A 25,068-nucleotide genomic window follows, 5' to 3' on the forward strand; every position below is an offset into this window, starting at 1 on the left:
TAGTGTTAAGCAATGATATTTAACCATATAAATATTAAGTAGTGAATCCCACTTATAAGTGTCACTATAAAATATCTAGTTTCAGGAGATGCACCCCAGGACTGATTAAGTCCCAGAAGTCTTCCATGAAGTGCCCATCATTAACATATTTTTCAAGTATCAATACCTGCTCTTCCATTTTATCCTGTCTATCGAGAGCAGCTTCAACAGCATCAAAGAATTCTTCTTCATTAATCAGACTATTAGGACCCTCCTAGAGCATAAGAAACAAAACTAGTTCAAAATTTTGGAGATGAGAGCTCCACTTAAGTTCAATATTAGAAATAACTATTTATGTATTATGCATATAACTGACAGAAGGAAATTTCTTTCATAGATCCTAAATATTTTCACCAATATTCTTATATTAGAATTCATCTGAAAACTCTACTTGTTAAAGGAAGTTATTTCCTTTGACTACAATTTAGGGATAGTAATATAAACAAAAACCTCAGGAAACTGAAGACTGAGTAACAGTGTTAATATGCTTTGATATCAGAGTCAGATTTTAATTACTATATATATTCTCTTAAAAATGTTTACAGTATGTCGATAAAGTAAATATATTAACATAATTGTGTATTTAGATTCCTTCCAAGTATTCCAGTGCCTTAGGGTAAATTTCAGATATGTGCTCAAAGCACAAGACAAAAACCTGTGGATCACTACTGAGAATTCTTGGAAAGAACAGTTTAACAATAAACAGCAGATAGAGTTGAGTCAATTATTAAAAACTTGTGTCCACTAAGTAAAATGATAATTTAGGAAAACTAGGTTTACTGCCTTTATTGTATTGTAAAACAAACCGGTCCAGCAAATTTAAAAAATCTACTTTACAACAGGGATATCTGGGAGAAGCAGCTGGGTTCATAATCAGGTAGACAAAGTCCATCTTCCTATCCATCTTTTTCTTTACAGTGCCTCAGTCACAATGGAGAACATAAGCTCATAAAACCTTTTAAATATCTAAACATATTAATACTATTTCTCAGGCTATGATTTGTAAGTAGAAACCTGTTTGATTAATGTAAATGAAAGGGTGAAGTTCTTAAAAGTTATGCAAACTGCATTATAGGTGCATTAGTTTATATTATTTTTCAGAAGGCAGTTTAGGAGCCTTAGACTTTGATTAAATAACCAAACTGAGGAGGAAGTTGATAAAACATGCAATTTAACAGATGAAGCAGAACCTAAAGTCATTGAATTTATCAATACATTTCAAGTGGCAGTGACAAGTTAAAAATCAATTCAAATTAAACTTCAGATTCTAGGACTGCCTCTGCAGTCAGGGCTTTCATATTTGCATTACATATCTATACAGCTGACTCATTAAAATGTAAGAGTACACAACTTGCAAATGAGCAGTATAAAATGTAGAAAAAAAGAATTTAAAAGTCAGCAAAAATATCTGCAAGCAAAATACTTTTGACAAAAGCAGAATAAGGAAACCTGAGGTGAAGACAGACTTCTATTCTCAAAACAATGAATGATTTAGATTCTTCATTTAGTTTCAGTTTCCAAGGCAGAAAAAGTGGCATGAACACCCTTGCACAGCCAAAGACCTTGATTTATACACACACTCCTTTGAGAAACAAACCAATCTTTAAAAGCCTTAGCATTTTAAAAAATTTCAAAAGCAGAATTTGTACCTCATAGTCTGGTCCTCCAAAGTGGGACTTTTTCTTCAGTTCTGTCACAGCAGTTTTGTATGCTTCTTCAATTCTTCTCCTTTTCTCTATCTCCTGTAAAATTACATTATCATTTGATGCATCAAGAATGAATTGGCTGATAAGAGTCAGCATGCCAATAAATGGAATGACCAGTATAGGTTTTATTCCACAGTAACAATTGCAAAGATGCTTATTTTCTGATTTTATTTGAATGCATGCGTTATATGTGTCCATATAGATGCATATATAATACAAAGCTTGGGGAATTAGCTACCTTGAGCATAACTTCTTTAAGTCACATGGAAGAAACTAGATCAGCAAGAAAAATCGGGTATCTAGTTTAATCATAGCTATTCATGGTTTGTTGAGGGTCAGTCCCACTTCAGTGCCTGATAAAATCATGGACAATATTCTGGGAGTTATCAAAAAACACCTGAAGGACAACGCAGTCATTGGTCACAGCCAGCACAGGTTCATGAGGGGAAAGTCCTGCTTGACAAACTTAATTTCCTTTTATGACAAGATCACCTATTTAGTTGATCAAGGTAAGCCAGTTGATGTAATCTTTTGGGATTTCAGTAAAGCTTTCGATACTGTCTCTCACAGGATCCTTCTAGACAAAATGTCCAGCACACAGCTAGATAAACACATCGTGTGGTGGGTGAACAACTGGCTGACAGGCTGGGTTATACTAAATGGGGTTATATTAGGCTGGTGACCAGTCACTAGTGGGGTGCAAAAGGGTTCCATTTTAGGGCCAGTTCTGTTCAACATCTTCATAAATTACTTGAATGCAGGACTCAAAGGGATACTAAGTTTGCTGACAACACTTAATTGGCTGACTCTGTTGACTCCCTTGAAGGCAGAGAGGCCCTGCAGAGAGACTTCGATAAATTAGAGGACTGGGCAATCACCAACTGTATGAAGTTTAACAAGGGCAAGTGACAGATTCTGCACCTGGGACGAGGCAACCCTGGATGTATGTTACAGACTGGGGAACAGGAGGCTGGAGAGCAGCCCCATGGAAAGAGATCTGTGGGTTTGGGTTCATGGCAAGTTGAATACTAGTCAGCAGTGTGCCCTGGCAGCCAAAAGTGTCAACTAGGTCCTGGGGTGATCAAGCTCAGCATCGTGAACTGGTCAAGGGAGGTTGTAGGAACAGCTAAACAAGACAACATCAGCCATCTGGATGATAGAAGAAGAAGAAAATATTAAAGCAAAAATATTGTGGTCCTGAACAAGCCAGAGCTAAGATTACCGTGTGTGGGAAAAGAATCGCAAGGTCAAGCTGGAAAGCCGCTTGAAGCATGGTTGTTCTTTGTGGTTGAAGGCAGCCACGGGAGTGTCTGTGTGGAATGTGTGCAGATAAGTAAAATCTGGCCTGGCTTGATAGCTCAGACCCTTATTCTGTAGATAAATGGAGTAATAAAGTTACAAGAGAGTTCTTCCTGGACAAAGTCTGTCTCCTGTGGATTCATTTGCCGAAAAGGGTGCTGAGTGAGGGGCCTTCGCCGCAGGAGGTGATTGTCCCGCTCTACTCTGCACTGGTGAGACCTCACCTCGAGTCCTGTGTGCAGTTTTGGGCACCACAATATAAGAAGAATATAAAGCTATTAGAGAGCATCCAAAGGAGGGCCATGAAGATGGTGAAGAGTCTATAGGGGAAGCCATATGAGGAGTGACTGAGGTCACTTGGTTTGTTCAGCCTGGAGAAGAGGAGACTGAGGGGAGACCTCATAGAGTCTACAACTTCCTCACGAGGGGGAGCAGAGGGGCAGAGGTCGATCTCTTCTCTCTGGTGATCAGTGATAAGACCCGAGGGAACGGCATGAAGCTGAGTCAGAGGAGGTTTAGGTTTAATATTAGGAAAAGGTTCTTCACCCAGAGGATAGTTGGGCACTGGAACAGGCTCCCCTGGGAAGTGATCACAACATCAAACCAGTCTGAGTTCAAGAAGTGTTTGAACAATGCTCTCAGGCACATGGTGTGATTTTTGGGGTTGTCCTGTCCAGGACCAGGAGTTGGACTTCAATGATCCTTGTGGGTCCCTTCCAGCTCAGGATAGTCTATGATTTTATGAGGGTTAGACTTGGCATAGGACATTTTATATAAACTATTTGACACAGACGCTTGGGCAGTGATAAAGAGTGAAAAGTAAGACTGGTAGAAAGCTAACTTGTTGAATGGGGTGAGATACTTGCAAGCATGCAAGCTTGTATCTATAATTACCTGGCATAGAAGCCATGTGAATAATTTTGCTAACTCCATGCAGAGACTAACAAATCAACATCATTTTCCCATAAAAGTTGTGTGACTGTATGTACTGGTTTGAGCCAGGTTTTCCCCCTAAAGCTGAAAGTGGTAACCCCCAGGGGGTGGTGACCCTTGGGGCTTAACCCAATCAGTGCTCCTGCAAAATATAAACATATCTCTGGAGACCGGAAAAGGAGCAGTGGTTCTTGTTGTGAGAAGAAGAGGTGGCCATGTTGTAGAGGCCACGAGGAGAAGGGGCTCCGGCCCCTTGGGGGCCTCTGCCCCCCCCAGCCCCCGGTTGGGGGCTGCAGGGACTCGGAACAGTGTCAGACTGGACTGAGTGCCTGTGGCTAGGAACTGGGGGAGTTTCTCCCCTGTAAGCAGAAGTGAGAGACGCTGGGAGCAGCGACGGAGGAGCAGCAGAACAGCAGTGTCCGAAGAGCAGTGGCAAAGAGCCAACTGATAAGAACCAAGAGAAGCAGCAGATGCCGGTATGCAACTGAAGCAGACAGAGAGCTGTCTGAGGAAACTAAAAGAGCCAGCAGCAGAAAGCAAGACAAGAGACCCGAGCCAGCAGCAGGAAGAGAGTTTCGGAGGGTAAGAACTGGACAAACCAAAACCCCCAAACTCGCTAGAGACCCCTCCGAGAAAGAGGAGGGGGTGGTGGACTGAGTGGAGTCCTAAAGTGCAGTATGCACTACAGAGAGGAGCTAAGAAGCTCCGGCCTCCTGAGAGCTCAGCCAGGATGGCCAAAGGAATGTGTGTGGAGGGGGTGACCTTGGGCTTCCCCCCCCCCTCCTTGCTGCAGCTTCAGAGAAGCTGGCAGCCATCTTTGAGGCAGAGCACAGAAGCTCTGTGAAGGGGCTTGATTTCCCCTGAAGATACCAGACTGTCACGAAGACCCCCGTGCTTCGTGATATGACCGTGGTGGAACGACCTTGTCTGGGGTTACGTAGTCCACGGAAAGACCCCCGTTTTGAAGACGGAGGGCCGAGAGGGACTTGGAGACCCCCCTCGTGTGTATTGGCAAGGATCCAGCTGCAACTGCTGCCTGAAAGAGAAGAAGAAAGCCTGCTGCCTAGAGAGAGACCTGTTGCTGAGAGACTGGAAGGGGTCTTTTCTTCTTCTTCTCTCCTGAACTTTTATTTGGAGGGAGAAGAGATTGGGCCCATTGTAAATATTATTGTCATGGTAGAGATAGATATAGAGTTAAGATTGTATGCAGTGTATTATAGTATTTATTTATGTGTATAGTCTTTGTAATATATTCCTTCCCCCATATTGAGTCTCGTGTTTTTGTCTGGAAAACCCATCTCACATGGGGTTGAGATGTGGGTGGGGGGCTAGGAATCAGAATTGGATTTTGGGCCTGCTCAAACCATGACACTGTACTAGAACCACTAATGACATATATGTCATTGCATACTTGGAATAAAGAAGTAGTTATGCTGGAATAAGATTGAGCCTAGTATTTCCTCTTCAAATTCTACATATTGCCAGATATTTCCATAGAAAAAGCTATAAAAACTTCTCAAATTCTTGCAGAATTCAACTTTAGCACATAAGACATTTCTCTGTTCCCTTTCAGCAACTGGACACCACACACTACTTGCAAATATGAGTATAATCATTCAGCAATCCAATTTGAACTTAAATGATTTAATGGCATACCCTTAACAACACTGAAAGCTGATTTTACCAACTGTGAATTGGGTGGTAACCTTCACTCTGGAACACATACTTACCAGTTTCTAAAGAAAAGTTTAAAAAATAAAGCAACATTTTGGATGCAAAACAAAGTAATATAGTTTTCCACAGGAAAATTCTTAGGAAAAAAGTAGCACTTACATGAAGACAGTATTGCCTTTATCTGTGAATGTAGGATTTTCCCTTCCTGAAACCATCACAAACAGGCAATAATTGCTAACACTTATGTTTCTCAAAATTTTTCATGTTTGCCTATTTTGAGAGTAACTGGAGACTTGAGTGTAAGTCACCAAAAGCATACAAGTTTTACCAGAACACTTAAAAAGAAAAACAAATAATAAAAACAAAATCCAAACCAAAAACCAATCTCCCCCCATCCCCACACTTTCTGTACTTTAATCTGCAAATTAGTGATAATCCGCATGTATCAAAAGATAACTCTGAAAATCTGACAGCTTCTCTTGGCAACAACATTAAATAAGACAGCAACTGGGAAATTGTTTGATTGCACACTAGAAAAATTACTGGTGTATTGAAACTAAAATTTAATGAGACAATTAAGTAACAATTGTGAAAGGTGAACAAAGTAAACTACCTAAACATGTTAATCTTAAAGTAAAATTAAACATTCAGAAGAATATTTGCACATTAATATCAATTATTAAAGCCAAAGGAAACAAGAATAAAAAAATGTTGCTGTAGTCAAGACAATAATGAAAGGATCATCACAAGAATTTTGTTGCAAATAAAACAATGGACGAAATACTAGATATTAAATCCTTTCCCTGTTTATCCATTTTTTTTTTTTTAAAGTCTATTTTTAAAAAACATTCAAGAGGCTCATAATGAAAATTATACTGCACTGGAAAAATAAAAAGTCAAGCGCAAGATCTTAAAAGCTAAGAATAAAAGGTTGAAAGCAAAGCTGTAACTACAATTACCTTTAGAAAACACTACATGCTTTTGTATTAATTTTATTCCAGTCATCTGACTGTTGTGGTAACAGAAAGAAAACTAAATAGAAAATTCTACAATTACAATTACTAAGTGTACTGTTTTAGCAGTCTGCTTCAAAATTAAAAGATGTTTTTATAATGATTTCCTGCTTCCAAAGGTTTAAAAACACAATTTCCAACCTTCAGAATGTAACTTAAAAACCTTTCATTTATATAATGGCTTGGGGGGGTGGGCCGCTTTGGAGGTGCCCCTGCTAAAAGCGAGGCATTAGTGATGGGTGTATGCATAAAGGGTCCCTTTGACATGGTGTAGTGGGTTGGCTTTTGGATTTTTTAGGTCTTCCTTAGCAACAGGGGACAGAAATCTAAGGAAGTATTCCATATCATCCTTTAACGTAACACAACATATAAATAAGGCGCAGATAAGAGAACTCGCTCTCTTCTCTTTTCCGGTGGCTGAAGGCGACAGGTCTCTCCGCAGACGGTCTTTGCTTGTATAGGCCAGGGCCTGCCTGCTTGGACCTGCTCTTATCTCCGGTCCCTCCGGGAGGCGTGGGGGAGTTAGTTGGTGCTTCCCACAGTTCTGCTGTCTCGTTCAGGGAAGTATTTAATTAGTTTTTTGTATTTATTCACTAGCTCTCTATTAACAGGTATATTTGGAGGATATTTGTTTTTAGGTTTTTTATCCCTGTTTCCCTCTCCCTTTTCCCTTTTCTTCCCCCTCAGGAGCTCCCTGTTGTGTGTACAATATATTCAAATTGTATATATAATTGTAAATATATGTAAATTTATATTTTTGATATAATTCCGTTTCGTTCGGACTTCTTTCAGTTTTTATGTGGTTCGTTTTTTTCCCCTTACTTGAGAGAGCAGGATGGGGGAGGAGACAGCTTGGACTTGGCAAGAGAGCCAGGCCAAACTGCCACACATGGCCTGGCCCATAGGAGATAAACATCACAGGCCCAGAGAGTGCCACTGGTCTCCTTTAGATAAACATCACACACCCAAAACTTGGCCCCTACGGCCTTCTCCCCTCAGCCTTATCTTCAGTCCCCTGGCAGGGGGCTTGCACAGCTCACTACAGTAGCAATGTTTTAAGGCAATTAAAAAAGTCCAGTTCCTCACAAGGACAACCCCAAGAATCACACCATGTGCCTGAGAGCATTGTCCAAACACTTCTTGAACTCTGGCAGGCTTGGAGCTGTGACCACTTCCCTGGGGAGCCCGTTCCAGTGCTCAACCATCCTCAAGGTTGAGAACCTTTTCCTATTATCCAACCTAAACCTCACCTGACACAACTTCATGTCATTCCCTCGGGTCCTATCCCTGGTCATCAGAGAGAAGAGATCAGTGCTTGCCCCTCCTCTTCCCTTTGTAAGGAATCTGTAGACCACTATGAGGTCTCCCATCAGTCTCTTCTTCTCTAGGGTTAACAAACCAAGTGACCTCAGCTGCTCCTTGCATGGCTTCCCCTCTAGACCCTTCAACACCTTTGTGACCCTCCTTTGGATGGTTTCTAATAGCTTTTTATCTTTCTTATATTGTGGTGCCCAAAACTGCATACAGGACTCAAGGTGAGGCCACGCCAGTGCATAGTAGAGTGGGACAATCACCTCCCTTGACTGTCTTGCCATGATGTGCTTGATGCACCCCAGGACACGATTGACCCTCCTGGCTGCCAGGGCACACTGCTGACTCATATTCAGCTAGCTTGTGTCAACATTCCTCTTCTCAATGTAATTGAGTATTTCTGCAGTGAAAAAAAAATAAATCTGCTTTGCAAGATAAATGCAGCAGTGACCTGCTCTCTGTGGTAGTAGAATGGTGGGGCTTTGCATGATGCATGTTTTCATTGTTTGTGTTAAGCTGCTTGCATGTGCCTGTTGAGAGCTGGATGACTTGCCTCTGCATCAGTTATAAAGCAATACTTGTTTTCTGGTTCTTCTGACAAATAAGTATTCTTGATGTAATTTTCATTTTTTCCCTTTGGCTGATAAACCATAATTGTCCAAGACAGTTTTGTGAATATGATCTGTAAGTGCACATGCATCAGATTCGTGTTGTGTGCTGTTTGGTCTGCTGTTTGGTCTGCTGTTTAGTCTGCTGTATTTGCTCCTTGGTTGTAAGTAGCTAAAACTGCCTAAATGCTTTTTTATGTAGGGCAAATGATATGTCGGGCAAATGATAGTGGAGAAGAAGGTCTATCTGGGGGGTTACCCAGAACAAGTCAGTCAACCAGATGGATCACAAATTCAGGTGTTAAAAAAGAAAGAAGGGTAATTATAGTGGGTGATTCCCTTCTGAGGGGATCTGAGGGCCCCGTATGTTGACTTGACCCATCCCACAGGGAAGTCTGCTGCTTCCCTGGGGCCGGGGTAAGAGAGATTACCAGGAGACTACATGGACTGGTTTGGCCCTCTGATTATCACCCACTGCTGGTTGTCCAGGTCGGCAGCGATGAGGTTGATGAGAGAAGTCCTAGGGCAATCAAAAAGGAGGATTTCAGGGCACTGGGGCAATTGGTTGAAGGGACAGGAGCACAGGTGGTGTTTTCCTCAATTCCTTCAGTAGCAGGGAAGAATGCTGAAAGGAACAGGAGTACCCACATGATCAACATGTGGCTTAAAGGTTGGTGCCATTGTTGGAATTTTAGCTTTTGCAATCATGGGGCAGTTTATACGGCATCAGGCCTGCTGGAGACAGATGGGGTTCACCTGTCTAACAGGGGGAAAGGATTCTAGCCCATGAGTTGGCAGGGTTGATTGAAAGGGCTTTAAACTAGGTTTGAAGAGGGAAGGGGATAAGACCAGGTTCGCTAGAGATGAGCCTAGAGGTGGCATGCTTGTGTCGGGGGTGAAATCAATAGCCCAGCTGAAGTGCATCTACACCAATGCACACAGTATGGGCAACAAACAGGCAGAGCTGGAGGTCAGTGTGCAGCAGGAAAGCTATGACGTAGTTGCTATCACTGAAATATGATGGGATGACTTTGCATAACTGGAGTGCTGCAATGGATGGCTACAAGCTCTTCAGAAGGGAAAGGCGAGGAAGGAGAGGCGGTAAAATGGCTATGTACATAAGGGAGTGTTTTGGCTATATAGAGCTCAAGGATAGTGACAATAAGGTTGAGTGCCTATGGGTAAGAATCAGGGGGAAGACCAACAAGGCTGACATCCTGGTGGGACACTGTTATAGACCACCCAACCAAGATGAAGAGGCAGATGAAGTATTCTATGAGCGGGTCTCTGATGTTTCACGATTGCTAGCCCTTGTTCTCGTGGGAGACTAACTTGCTGGATGCCTGCTGGAAACTGATGGCAAAAAGGCACTAAAAAGAGTTAACAATGATTCAGCTGGTATACCTTGTCCTGTTTGCTCTACCTGTTTTGCTAGAAGAACATTTTAGGAGCACTGGTTAATATCATGTTCTGTTCTGCTCGCTGGACCAAAGGCCTTATTATGGAAAGAATAGAAGTAGTATACACATGGTAATAAATTAGGTAAACTAGATGTTTGAATAAGATATAGAAGGCCCGAAGCCAGGATTTTGCAAGCTTAAAGAATTCAGGTCACTTAAGAAGAGGTCAAATTGAGGAAGACGTGTGTGGCGACCACCAGAGGGATGAAGGCTTGAGGAGAAGACCCCCACAGTAGAAGACTGTGCATGCCTGGAAAGACTCCTCCCAGAGACTAGCCTACTTATTAATATATATGTTAAATGATGTAACCATGTATCTAAAGGGTATAAAATGGCTTACTTTTGCACTTTCAAGTCGAGCAAGTTTGTCCAGCGCGAGCTGGCTTGCTCCCAACGTTGAATAAACAATTACCTTGCTACTTAAAGATGCAAAGTCTCTGAGCAGTTAGTTAATCATTCCGAGGTTTTTTCAGCATCAATTCTCAACACAGCAGAGAGGAGGCAGTCTAGGAGGTTCCTGGAGTGTGTGGAAGAGAACTTCCTGACTGTCGTGGGGAGGAGTGGAAGGCTTAGACAAAGTTTATTAGAGAAGCCCTCTCCTTGAGCTATGAGGTGCAGAAAGGACCCCTTTGTTTTCTAAACTCCTTCTCAGAGAGGAGCCTGAGTGTGACTGGACCCAATCTTAGCCTCAGATTTTGTCAACAGTTTAAATTTAAGGAAATATAGAGGTGTGATTATACCACTTTTGTCCTGCAGGTCTTAATGATGGCAAATAAGATATATTTATATAAAATGAATTATTTATTATGAAAAATGAAAAGACAAATGAACAGATGAAAGATCTTAATCAGAATTATTTACTACACAGTATAAAAGCTAAAAACTACTAATAGTATAGTATAAGATAGGATAATATAGTGCACTACGTCAAAGCAATTACATTAAAGCAATTATAATAAGGTAATTGTATCAAAGCTAGCAAAATAAACAATCATTAAGTAGAGATTGATGTAACTCACCATACAACGATAGTAGGTAGATTTCACTTAACCTCTGGGGAGTAACCATGAAGTGGCATCCCTGCTTCACAGAGAAGCTCCATACACTTCAAGAAAGTATGTGGAAGAAAGTTGGACTGGGCTTTTATAGTTATAAAGTGATTGACTGTCATTCACATATCTTCAGGCCAGCTAGCAGCTTATCTGTCAAATCCTGCTTCAAAAAGCAGGATATGTGTTTGAAGTTTGGGGAATCAGGCTGGTTTTAGCATAACTGAACACTAAAAGCAGCACCATGGCAACAACCAGCCATAACTAACCACTGATAGCTTGCTTTGTTTGAATTCTCTGACCAAATTCCAAACCTAGGCAGATAAGCCCTATCAAGGCAGAGCATCCTACTACACTGACACAGATGGTAAGTGAGCCTACCAGGGATGGTGCCCCGCTAGACCTGCTGTTTACAAACAGAGAAGGGCTGGTGGGAGATGCGGTGGTCAGAGTCCGTCTTGGGCATAGCAACCACGAAATGATAGAGTTTTCGATTCTTGATGCAACTTAAAACCTTTCATTTATTTAAAAAACAGGGTTTCAAGAGAAAGATACTCACTTCATAGCACTATACTCATCTCAAGCCAAATTGTAGTCAGCTCCAGATTCAACAAATTCTGATGAACCTGAGCTTTTTAATATTAGAAATAATTTAAGACAGGTATAATTTTGAAATATATTTGCTCCAAGTTCAGCAGACATAAATCTCATCTTTAGGCTAAACTGGCCCTCTACAAGATGGAGGCTGTATAATTTTGTGACGTAGCAGGACTCTCACTAATCACATTTGTGTTTTGCTGCCAAGTAAAACATGGTTCTGAAGCTAGTGAAGTGCGGAGGCTGGAGAGGGAAGGAGAGCAAGCTGGATTACAATGGTACTTACACAACTTGTAAAACACTCATTGCTTTTAGCCACTGACAGAGGTCCTGTTCTTCCTATGACAAACCTGCACAGCACAGGGCCTGCGGAGTGAATCTGCTGATATACAAAGGACAAACTTGACGCTGCACCTTTCAGTTCTTCTAGCTGGTTTTTTACGGACACTGGACAGACTTACAAGAGCTTTAAAAACCTCCCAGCTAGAACAAACACAAACTGCTGCCCAGTTTAATATAATTTTCCCCTCTAACCTCTCACAGAAAATATTCTGAACTTCATCATCTTCTAATATTTATTTCCTTTTCGGAGCAGCATAAGCATCTATCCAAGAAACCCAAGAGTACACAGATCAACATCATTCTCCTCCTACATCTATTTATCAGATGACAGAGTAATTTAATTTTGCTCAGGCCCAGAGTTATAGAAGAGACTTTTACAGAGCCATGTTTAGTCACTAAAACAACAAGGTGAAAAAACAAAACAAAAGAAGCCCTACAACTGAAGCGGAATAAATAATGTTAGCAAAGGTCTGAATACATTCAACTGCTGTCTTAAAATTCTTGTGCAGGGTGTAGGTGTCAAGGTGTTGGTTGTGGGGGGCTGCAGGAGTGACCTCTGCAGGAGGCAGCCAGGGTCTGTCCTGTGTCAGATAGGCTCCAAAACAGACCCACCACAGGACACAGTTGAGCCCATCCACCAAATGCATGGAACCTCTGTGAAAATGTATTTAAGAGCAAAAAACAGTCCAGGGAGAGAGGAGGTGGAACAAAAAGTGAGAAACAGAGGGAATGCCAAGGCCAGAAGAGAATGATGAGGAAGAGTTCCAGGGAAGAGAATATATGTAGCCCATGGAGGACCCCACACTGGAGCAGAGGGACATTTCCTGAAGGAACCATGTTCCATGGAGGGCTCCAGCTGAAGCAGAGTTTTCCCAGAGGACTACAGCCCTGAAAAGGACCTGTGCTGGAGCAGGGGAAAAGTATGAGGGGAAGGAGTGGCAGAAACTAAGTGTTTTGGATTGACCTCCAACCCTCCACTCCCCACCTCCCACCCCCCAACACTCTGCATTCCTTGGGGCTAGCAAGCAGGGGGGTAGAGAGGCCTGCAGTGAAAGAGTGAAGTTGAGACTGGGAAATGGGGGAAGAAAGCTGTTTTAGTGTTTGTCTTTTTGTTTCCTACTAACTGTACCTATTTTAATCAGCAACAGATTTTCTACCATGACAAGAACTAGTGAGCAATCTTCCTGTCTTTTGATTTGTGAGCTTTCTCATCCTATTTCCCCCCACACACACACACTCCAGTCCTGCTGAATGGGGTGCTAAGTGAGCAGTTGGGTGGGCATTTGGCTGTTAGCCAAGGCTAACCCATCATGATTTTATATTATTTAATTAAATAAAAATCTCCTCACCTAAAAGGCTAGGAATTAGAGGAATCCAATTAGAAAAGGTTATTTTATATTAGAATTACAGTACTTCACCGTGAGTGTGCTGTAAACCCCAGAAAATTTCACTGACAAGTGTGACAAAGTTGCAGGTCTACCAAAGCAGAGAAACTTAAAATCTCCAAGTTTTTAGAATCACAGAATATTCTGAGATGAAAGGGACCCACAAGGATCACCAAGTCCAACTCTAAAGTGAATGGCCCATATGGGGATAAAACCCACAACCTTGGGGTTATTAACACCATGCTCTAACCAACTGAGCTAATGCTTTTGCTATTTTAATTTCTGGAAAACCAAGTCCAAATAAGCTTGCGGTCCCCTTTAAAAAGTATTTACTCATGGCGTATGAGATGGTATGTTGCTGTATGAGTGCCTATTGGTAAGAATCAGGGGGAAGGCTCACAAGGCAGATATCTTGGTGGGATTCTGTTACAGACCAGCCAACCAGGATAAAGAGGCAAATGAAGTCTTCTATAAGTGGCTCTCTGATGTTTCATGATCACTAGCCCTTGTACTTGTGGGGGACTTTAACTTGCTGGATGTCTCCTGGAAACTCAACACAGCAGAGAGGAGGCAGTTTTTGATTCTTGGTGAAGTAAGGAGGGGGTCGTCAACAAAACCTGGGCCTTGGACTTCCGGAGGGTGGACTTTGGCCTGTTCAAGACACTGGTTCAGAGAGTCCCCTGGTAAATAATGGCCAGTCTTCGCGAACGAAGATTTTGGGAAAGCTCTTTTACCTTTCAAGCCTGCGCAATGGATTTTTTAGGTGAGACACAGCATGCGCTGAACTGAGCCCACCCTTTAATCCTAAGGTTCATCTGCCGGGGCCAAGCAAGCTTGGACAATGGCAGTGAGGTCCTCAGGACGTAGGGTTTTTTTTATAGTGACCTTCTCATAGATGGATGGCCTCACAGGGCTAACGAGCTCCATCTGCCCGGGGGACCAGGAATCGAACCTGGGTCGCAGCGGTGAGAGTGCCGCATCCTAACCACTAGGCCACCAGGGGTCCCGAGTCCCCTGGTAAACAGTCCTTAATAACAAAGGGGTCCAGGAAGGCTGGACATACTTTAAGAAGGAAATCTTAAAGGCGCCAGGAGCAGGCTGTCCCTCTGTGCTGAAAGACGAGTCGTCGGGGAAGAAGACTGGCCTGGGTGAATGGGGATCTTTTGCAGGAACTCAGGGGAAAAAAGAGGGTTTATGACCTTTGGAAGAAGGGGCAGACAACTCAGGAAGAGTACAAGGATGTCGTTAGGTCATGCAGAGAAAAAATTAGAAAAGCGAAAGCTCAACTAGAACTCGATCTGGCCACTGCTGTGAAAGATAATAAAAGTGTTTTTATCAATACATCAACAGCAACAGGAGGGCCAAGGAAAATCTCCATCCTTTATTGGACGCAGGGGGGAATATAGTCACCAAGGATGAGGAAAACGCTGAGGTGCTTAATGCCTTCTTTGCCTCAGTCTTTAACAGTAAGACTGGTTATCCTCAGGGCAATCAGCCCCCTGAGCTGGGAGACAGGGACAAGGAGCAGAATAGACCCCCTGTAATCAAGGAGGAAGTAGTTAGTGACCTACTGTGCCACTTAGACGCTCACAAGTCTATGGGGTGGATGAGATTCACCTGAGGGTGTTGAGGGAGCTGACTGAAGAGCTCACTAAGCCACTCCATCATTTATCAGCAGTCCTGGCTTACTGGGGATGTCCCAGATGACTGGCTGTTGACCAATGTGATGCCCATCCACAAGAATGGCCAGAAGGAGGATGTGGGGAGCTACAGACCTGTCAGCCTGACCTCGGTGCCCGACAAGGTTATGGAACAGATAATCTTGGGTGCGATCACACGGCACATACAGAACAACCAAGGGATCAAACCCAGCCAGCATGGGTTTAGGAAAGGCAGGTCCTGCCTGACCAACCTGATTTCCTTTTATGACCAGGTGACCCGCCTAATGGATGAGGGAAAGGCTGTGCATGTTGTCTACCTGGTCTTCAGTAAAGCCTTTGATACTGTCTCCCATGGCATTCTCCTGGAAAAGCTGGCAGCCCACTGTGTAGGGGTAAATAACCCTTTTCCAGAAGATTTTGTTACCGAGGAGTCAGTTATTTCACTTAGGAAAGGTTTCCCTTGCCACTTTCTCAAAACAGTGCTGTTCTCTCCCCCCTCGCATTCCAGAAGTTCGCTCTCTGATATGTGAGGAGAGAGCAGATGCCACAGGTGTGCTGGTTTAAAAGTTAACCAGCAAGGCAAAATGAACTCAATTCAAAAGAGAGATTTATAAGTCAGAATAACAATTTATTAAAATAATACAATAAGTACAATTATACAGACAGATAATTGGTTTTAACCCACAAAACCCAAATGTATAACCCAGCACCCTGGGGTATGAACAAAAGTGATGTACCTTGGCCCCTACCCCGAGTCCAAAGTAAAGGGAGAGGGGAAAAACCTGCTGGTGGGAGAGCTGTTGCAGTCTGGTCAAAAGTGGTGATTTCAGTCCAGTTGAGGGTGGTGGTCTCAGTCTGGTTGAAGGCGGTGGTCTGCGTCTGGTTGAAGGTGGTGGTCTGCAGTCTAGTTGAGAGCGGTGGTCTGCAGTCTTCCTCTGGATCCCATGAGAGGTGGCAAGGTTCCGAAACTCCCAGTTATATACTCTCCAGGCGGGAGTGCTCAGTCCCTCCCTCAGAGTAGGGAATTCCATAAAAGGGCATGATAATGCTCAGTCCCTCTGTCACAGAGGGGAATTCCATAAAAGGGTATCAAAGCGGGGGATTCCATAAAAGGGTATGAGGACAGGAACATCCCCCCACCTCGCAGGCCTCCACTGACAACAGTTTCTGGGAAATGGCATGGAAGGCTATAGAATACACAGTTTTGGGTGATACCCATCCAGTGATGAATTGGTCCCAGCCGTTCTAACCAGGACAACAGGTCTTCGCATTCCAGCAGGGAGAGAGGGGGGAGCAGAGATAATAAAACCTTGACGTTAAAAACAGGAGGTGCCTTTTCCCTGAGACCCAGTGCTGCCTGGCAGCACTGTGAGGTTTTTGTAAGTTTTTAGCGCCCTTGCCTCCGAAATAAACCTTTTTGAACCCTTTCCATTGCCTTGGCATTTTTGGGGAAAGTACCTGCGTATATTTTACCTTACACACGACTTGGACAGGTGCACTCTTCGCTGGCTGGATGGCCGGGCCCAGAGAGTGGTGGTGAATGGTGCTGTATCCAGTTGGTGGCTGGTCACTAGTGGGGTTCCCCAATGCTCAGTATTGGGGCCAGTCCTGTTTAAGTAAGTTTGTCATACAACACCAAGTTGGGTGGGAGTGTTGATCTGCTGGAGGGTAGGAAGGCTCTGCAGAGGGATCTGGACAGGCTGGATCGATGGGCCAAGGCCAATTGTATGAGGTTCAACAAGGCCCAGTGCTGGGTCCTGCACTTGAGTCACAATAACCCCATGCAGCGCTACAGGCTGGGTGAAGAGTGGCTGGAAAGCTGCCCAGTGGAAAAGGGCCTTGGGGTGTTGGTTGACAGTCAGCTGAACATGAGCCAGCAGTGTGCCCAGGTGGCCAAGAAGGCCAATGGCATCCTGGCCTGTACCAGAAATAGTGTGACCAGCAGGACTAGGGAAGTGATTGTCCCTCTGTACTCGGCACTGGTGAGGCTGCACCTCAAGTACTGTGTCCAGTTCTGAGCCCTTCCATTACAGGAAGGACACTGAGGGGTTGGAGTATGTCCAGAGAATGGCAACGAAGTTGGTGAAGGGTCTAGAGAATAAGTCATATCAGAAGCGGCTGAGGGAGCTGGGGTTGTTTAGCCTGGAGACGAGGCTCAGGGGAGAATTTATTGCTCTCTACAACTACCTGAAAGGAGGTTGTAGCCAGGTGGGGGTTGACCTCTTCTCCCAATCATCTAGAGATAGGACAAGAGGATGTAGCCTCAAGCTGTGCCAGGGGAGGTTCAGGTTGGACACCAGAAAGAATTTCTTCAGGGAAAGGGTTAATAAGCATTGGAATGGACTGCCCAGGGAGGCAGAGTCATCATCCCTGGAAGTGTTCAAGAAATGACTGGACGTGGCACTTAGTGCTATGGTCTTAAGTTGACAAGGTAATAATAATAATAATGGCCAGTCTTCGCGAACGAAGATTTGGGGAAAGGTCTTTTTACCTTTCCAGCCTGTGCAATGGATTTTTTAGGTGAGACACAGCCTGCGCTGAACTGAGCCCACCCTTTAATCCTAAGGTTCATCTGCCGGGGCCAAGCGAGCTTGGACAATGGCAGTGAGGTCCTCAGGACGTAGGTTTGTTTAGAGTGACCTTCTCATAGATGGATGGCCTCACAGGGGGACTGGCTGGGATTCGAACCTGGGTCGCAGAGGTGAGAGTCCTGCATGCTAACCACTAGGCCACCAGGGGTCCCAAGTTGACAAGGTGGTGATTGGTCAAAGGTGGGACTCAATGATCTTAGAGGTCTTTTCCAATCTAAATGATTCTGTAATTCTGTATGAGTGAAAGTGAAATTTAGGTTTGAATGTTTAACTGCTTGCAGTTGAAAACAAGTGCTTTAAGATTAGTCCACAGAAGAAGAAAAAATATGACAACTTATCTAAACCAAATTCTATACTAACATATTATTTTGTAATAACATACTAGTAAGAAAAAATTCACTTCATCCATGCTCTAAGCCAAGTCTGATCAGCATGAGTGAACTGTGTTTGCTCAGCGTGGAATAGAGAAGGCTTTTGTGGGGGAACTTAATAGTAGCCTTTCAATAGCTCCGAGGAGGTCATCAACAAATGGAGCCAGAGTCTTCACAGTAGTCTATAGTAGGAAGAGGAAAAACAATAGGCAGATACTGGAATAAGAGCTGCTCCAAGTGAATATATATCAACAGCTGAGCATCAGAACAGGCTGCTCAGAAAGGCTGTGCAGTCTTCAGCCTTGGAGACTTGAAATCAGACTTGATAAATCCATGAGCAACCCAGTCTGATTCAAACTGTCCTTCCTTTAAGCAGGAGGTTGGGCTAGAGACCTCTTGAGGTCTCTTCCAACCTGAATTACCCTACAATCCTATGAATAAGCTTGAAGTCTTAGGTCTGCTATAATTCCTCCAACTATCTAGATGAAGCAATAATAAATTAAGTGTTGACAGAAGTCACAACACTGTTAGATAGGACCAGGTCTTTGACCAGGTCTTTGACATACGGACAAAGAAGAGCCAGGAGACATGGGCAAGGATTCAAACATGGATGTGTTTTGTCTGAATGACTTCACTCTTTGAATTGTGTAGCCCTAACACATATTAAGATTTGAAATGAGATATACACTATATGGAAACATGTTAAATTAAAAATGAGACAACAATGGCTGAAGGACTGTACAGGACACCAGTCAATGATGGCAGGATTCTAGAGCCTGAAAAGCCTGAAGTACAACCTAGCCATGCTTCTACCACATCTCATCTGTAGAGAGAGGACACTGCTCCTTTCAAGTTGCTATAGTGGTTGAGTAGGCTTACCATGAACTATCACTGCCATAAGAATAACATATAATACCATTCCCACCCCACCCCAAAAATTAACCAATTGGTATAAAACATGAATTAAATGAATCGCTTAAGTCTCCTAAAGGTAAGTGAAATAACTGCATTTTAGATCTTTAAAGTTAATACTGGTTGTTCTTCTCAGTTCTGTCACAATTTCTTATCACAAAACATTTCAGAGATTTGCACATCATTTTGCAAGCATGGATAATTAGGTCTTGCTTAGAGGCCTGCAAGCAATACACTTATTACTGTAGAGTACTATCAGGTTCTTTATAGTATTAAAAATATAGGAATACTATCTGAACAAGGGCTGGGAAAAGAAAGAATATGATGAATAATGTTACTGTATCACCAACTGTTGGAATGAGGTTTTAACATTTTAAAGGAGTAATAAATAATGAAAGCATCTAAAATTAATAAATGCTATACATATAAATAAAAGTAATACCTGGAATAAAAAACTTTAAACCAGCTAATTTGAAATTTCAATTTCAAACTAAAGAAACACATTTTTCAACAAAAGTAAAAGGAAAATGATCTTACCTTATCTAGCCTTTTTTGCCAGCTTTCTTCACGTTTCACCATGAGTTCAATGCAATGAGAGAGTGTAGCAAGGATTCCAGCAGTAGTTGCCTTGAAAGTTATAGCTTCTCCTTTAAAGTCTATGCCATTAATTCCTTTGGGTGTCACATGTGGAAACACTAAAACCAAACACGAATTATTCACTGATAGCTGCCTTTACCTCAAACAAGCATTTTACATATATGCTTTATATTACCACTGTTTGAAGAAAATAGACTGGCTAGAAATTTAATTTAAAAATAAAAAAGTGCTAATAATTTTCAGCTATTCCCTGAATAAGGAAAGAGATTCAAAAAGAAAAACACATCCCTTCAATTTCATCTTGCTGTACTGTATTTAAAGTCTGCTTGTAATGCTGTATTACTCTGCAAATCATGTGGGTGGAGGGAGTGGGAATACTTTGTAACAGTAGCAGTTTTACAGTTTGAAGTGGGACCTAATTAACACAGAGCAACCTTAAAATATATCCGATACAGCACTAAGAAAGAAACAATTTCAAAATGCGATCAAACACCAAAGGTAACATTTCAAGGCTGCTTTAATCAGGTAACTATAGACTTAAAAACCACAACATAAAAAGGTATGATATAAAAGTATTAAATGTGTTGAATTATCCAAGTACTGTGGCATTTTGTAGTTTCAACAACATATTCATGATGTCAACCAGGCCATCTGTTACTAAGGCTATTTAAACAAGTCACTTAAAACGTGTGACAAAAAAGTACATACTCTATGTCAAACTCGTATGTAGGTTGACAGAATACCAAAGCAAACACTATACATTAATGTCAGAAAATATTGGAAAGCAAAACTAACACTCATGTTGAAGCTGAGCCAAGCAAGTTAAAGTAACTCCTGCTATGCCATGGGGCAACCTGATGACTTATCACCCACTTGGATATTGCTTTCTTTTCCCGGTCTGTCAGTTTGTCAATGGGCCACTGTTATGGTTTAAAGAGTAAAAATAAATATTCATGTAAATTTATTCAATATCTGTCTGCAACGGTGTCCTGGGTTAAAAAGGGTTTTCTCCTGGGTTTGGAAAGTGGTTAACTCCAGGGGGGTGGTGTTTCTTGGTGTTGACCCAATCAGCGCCCCTGCAAAATGAAAACATATCACACCAGACCAGAAAAGAAGAATGATGATGTAGTTGGAAGAGAAGTAGCCATGTTCTGAGACCACGAGGAGAGAGAGGGGCCAGAAGCCCCGCTGGGGGCCAAGGCCCCACCAGCCCCGGCTGGGGGCTACAAGAACTTGGAACAGTGTTAAACTGGGCCAAGTACTGTGGCTAAGAGCTGGGGGAAGTTTCTTCGCTGTGAGTGGACAGCCAGAGACATTGAAAAGGCAGCAGAGCAGCAGTGAACAGAGAACTGTGGCAGAAAGCCAAGAAGATAAGAGGGAAGCAGCAAAGACGGCATGTAGCCAAGCTGAGAGACACAGAGATGTCTGATGGAGAGAGAGAGAGAGGACTAAGCTCAGTAGAGACTGTTTGGGGTGAGTCTGATTTTATTTCCCCAAACCTTTGAGATCCCTCCTGGAAGGAGGGGGTGGACTTCTACTTGAAGGGAGTCCTGCAATGCAGCAGCACCAGAGACAGGAGTTGAGAAGCTCAGAGACGTCCTGGAAGCTGGACTGGGACGGCCGGACAGAATGCGGGGGAAGTGGTCTTGCCCCCCCGCCTGCTGCCACGCTGGCAGTTTGAGACAGAGCAAAGGAGCTCTGGTAGGACACTTGAGGCAAAGACTGAACTGAGAGCTGCCCTAAACATTCTGACTCAGGAGGAGCTTGAATCGCCTGAGGAAGGGACTGTCACGAAGATGCCCTGCACTTCGTGATATGACATGGTGAAGTGAGCCTTGTCCCTGCTTCGCAGTCCACAGGAGAGAGACCTTCGGCTGGAGCTGAAGGGCCAAGGGGTGAGAGAAGACCCCCTTGTGTGTAATGGAGAGAGAGAGAGAGAGAGAGATTCCAGCTACGACAACTCCAGCTACGACTGCTGCTTTGAAGAGGAGAGACACTGCTGTCCTGAAAGTGGAAAGGATCTTTCCTTCTTCCCTTCTGAACTTTTATTGGAAGGAAAGGAGATTTGATCTAATGTAAATATATTGCTTTACCATAGGATAGTTAGAACTGTGTATATAATGTATTATAGTATTTATTTGTGTAACAATTGTAATATGATTCCCTTCTCCCCATACTGAGTCTTGTGTTATGTCTGGAAAACCCTCTCGCACTGAAGCAAATTGTGGGAGGGGGGCTTGGACTTGGAAATTGGATTTTTGAGAGTCTCAAACCATGACAAACGGTAAAAAGCAGAGCTTTCAAGCAGTTCAGTTCTTGTAGAGAAGAGAAATGCAATTGCTGTTCTCTAATAGTAGAGCACAATATCTGCACTTAAAGAACAGAAAGCAAGCATCACATGATCTTAAGCAATGGCTTGTCTCCAGAGGTTTTATATGCCCTTCTTTCCGAAGGAATCAAACTTTTTCAAACAGATGTTTACACACCTCACACTACTTCAAATACCTCAGTAAACATACATACTACGGTAGAACACAGCTTATCTTTTTGTTTTATGTTAATCAGGAATACTCCCTAAAAGGGTAAGGGCAATGAGAGTGAAAGAAAGAAAGATCAATCTGTTTCAGAAGCAATAATGAGCTTTCCCTCCCCCTTACAGCTGCAGAGGGGAAAATGCAGTTTATACTGCTAATATGTCCTGCTGGTGTAGACCATGTTCATGTGCAGGCTTACCAGCACAGCTATGCTGCTTATACATGTGATTTTTCTTTTAAGTATGCAACATGCTAGACACACTGAAGAAATTACCACTGACTGCAACAGTATAAAATAATTTCAGAAATCTGTAGTAGATTGCAAGGGAGATGCAGCAATGTAGCCTCATTTCCTGGAAAAAAAGCCATTTTTTGTTCCTGGATGTCTTTACATTTCAGTTACAACTCAATACTTCCATACAGTTTCAGTTAACATATATTCTAAGTAATTCTTTAATGACTAGTCTCAAAGCAGCAGTAATATATACAGAGCTTGCAGTTTCAAAGTCAGTGTCATCAAGTTTCAAAATGAAATCTTGCATCAGGAAATCTATAGGTTAAAGCTGAAGGCTAATAGAAAAGTGTTCTTATCATTGCAACTGCTCTTCTTGCCTGGTGATCAAACTGTATGTAGCCAAGTGAAAGAAGTAGCAGTATGATTTTTCTTCTACTTCAACATCTTCCAAGTGGTTGCTTTTTAATTATCCTGTTTCTTAAGAATTTTACTTTATTCATGAATTGTTTTCTCTTGCATTTCTTATAATGGATTTTTCATAACATGCTTTAGCCTTATTCAATAGTTCTTCAGTCCTTCTTTCCTACACACCTCTATGTCTGTTAGGATAGATCAGTTTTGCCTTCTTGTTCCTAAGATGTTGTTTGTAATACTTTCACAGATGTCCCAAAAATCACCTGTTCAATCAAATCTGTTTTCAACTGAAATGGAAGACTGGTTTTAAAAGATGGTAAGCAGAAAAACAAAATTTCTTTATCTTATCCATTTTATGCCACTTTAACATCTTATGTCACTAAACTCATGGCTAGGCTTCGCGAACGAAGATTTAGGAAGGCTCTATCCATGTTTGTTCCAAGCACGCTGGTGGCTAATGAGGCCAATACGAGATAGACATATCCAATTGCAAAAGGCACAGCAGAAAGACAGGTGGTATATTCTGCAAGACACGATTCTTTCTGCATTGTCTTTTCTCCTCGAGAGTAATCCTGCATGCGTTCTCAAAGGAAACAGTAGCGTTATAGATGATGTGTCTCCAGGCCTCCCAATTGGAGGCCAGAGTAGACCAGTTATGTTGATCAATATGGCCGAGGCTGAGATGTTGTTTCAGGGAGTCCTTGTATCTTTTCTTCGGTGCTCCTCTCTTGCGGCAGCAGGTGGCAAGTTCACCATAAAGCAGGATCTTAGGGAGGGGGTGGTCCTTCATCCTTGAGACGTGCCCTGCCCAACGCAGCTGTGTTGTCATCAACATGGCCTCAATACTTGTGACTGTTGCTTGTTCTAGAACAGATGTATTAGTCACATAGTCTGACCAGTGGATGTTTAGGATTGTACACAGGCAGCGTTGATGGAAGAGTTCTAGGAGACACAGGTGGTGGCGGTAGATGACCCATGATTCGGAACCATATAAGAGAGTAGACAGCACTATGGCTTTGTAAACACTGATCTTGGTACTTTTCTTCAGGTGTTTATTACGCCATACTCTTTTATGGAGTTTTCCAAAAGCACTATATGCCTTTGCTAACCTGTTGTCTATCTCCCTGTCAACCTTACCATCCAAGGAGATGAGGCTACCTAGGTAATTAAACTGCTGGACTGATTTGAGCTCTGATTGGGCAATGGTGATATGGGGATGATGGAAGACTTCCTGAGGTGCAGGTTGATAGAGAACTTCTGTCTTTAAGCTGACTTCCAGCCCAAAGAGCTCAGCAGCATCTGCAAAGCAGGATGTTAAATGGTGCAGAGCTGCTTCTGTGTGGGCAACAAGGGCGGCATCATCAGCGTAAAGCAGCTCCCGGACAAGATGGTTTAAGGTCTTAGTGTGGGTCTTCAATCGCCTTAGGTTGAAAAGGCTTCCATCAGTACGGTATCGAATGTAGATACCGTCCGGATCATCGAGGTCTGCCATGGCCCTTTGGAGCATCATGCTGAAAAAGACTGTGAAAAGGGTTGGAGCAAGAATGCAGCCTTGTTTCACACCATTAGTTATTAGAAAGGGTTCAGAAAGTGCATTGCCATATCTGACTTGGTCGTGCTGATCCTTGTGGAGTGAGAGGATCATTTTAAGGAATTTGGGGGGACAACCTAAACATTCCAAAATCTGCCATAGACCTTTTCTGCTCACAGTATCGAAAGCCTTGGTGAGGTCGACAAAGGTTACATAGAGACCTTTGTTCTGTTCCCTACACTTCTCTTGCAGTTGTCTGAGAACAAATATCATGTCTGTGGTGCTCCTGTTGGCTCTGAAACCACATTGACTTTCAGGTAAAATTCCTTCTGCTATAGCAGGTATTAGTCTGTTCAAGAGTATTCTAGCCAGGATTTTGCCAGCAATGGAGAGCAGAGTAATACCACGGTAATTTGAGCAATCTGATTTAATTCCTTTCTTCTTATACAAAGTGATGATGACTGCATCACGAAGGTCTGATGGTAGTGCGCCTAGTTCCCAACAGCGCACCACAAACTCGTGAAATTTAGCATGGAGTGCAAGGCCTCCATGTTTCCAGACTTCGGGTGGAATTCCATCAACCCCAGCTGCCTTTCCGATTTTCCCCTGCTGTATGGCCTTGAGGGTTTCTCCCAAAGTGGGGGCAGTATCTAATTCATACTTTACTGGTTGTTGTGTGATGGACTGAATTGCTGAGTCTTGGACTACACGGTTGGTACTGAAAAGAGTCTGAAAATGTTCAGACCATTGATTCAGAATGGAGGTTTTATCTGTCAGAAGCGTTTGACCATCAGCGCTGAGTAGAG

At 42.8% G+C, this 25,068-nt stretch overlaps 1 protein-coding gene across 2 annotated transcripts in view; it reads right to left on the reverse strand.

Annotated features, from left to right (window-relative positions):
• LOC113981506 (collagen type IV alpha-3-binding protein-like) overlaps positions 1 to 25,068 on the reverse strand; it is a 103,978-nt gene that overhangs the window by 17,049 nt on the left and 61,861 nt on the right. For both annotated transcript variants that reach the window (XM_027708910.1, XM_027708909.1), the window contains exons 7-9: positions 19,489 to 19,646; positions 1,689 to 1,781; positions 167 to 253 (exon numbers count right to left, since the gene is read on the reverse strand). In XM_027708910.1, the coding sequence (XP_027564711.1) occupies positions 167 to 253; positions 1,689 to 1,781; positions 19,489 to 19,646 (338 nt within the window). The remainder of the gene's footprint in view (positions 1 to 166; positions 254 to 1,688; positions 1,782 to 19,488; positions 19,647 to 25,068) is intronic.

This window comes from Neopelma chrysocephalum, unplaced genomic scaffold (assembly GCF_003984885.1).
Source record: "Neopelma chrysocephalum unplaced genomic scaffold, ASM398488v2 Primary Assembly neopelma1_96599, whole genome shotgun sequence".
In the NCBI taxonomy this organism is placed as follows: domain Eukaryota; kingdom Metazoa; phylum Chordata; class Aves; order Passeriformes; family Pipridae; genus Neopelma; species Neopelma chrysocephalum.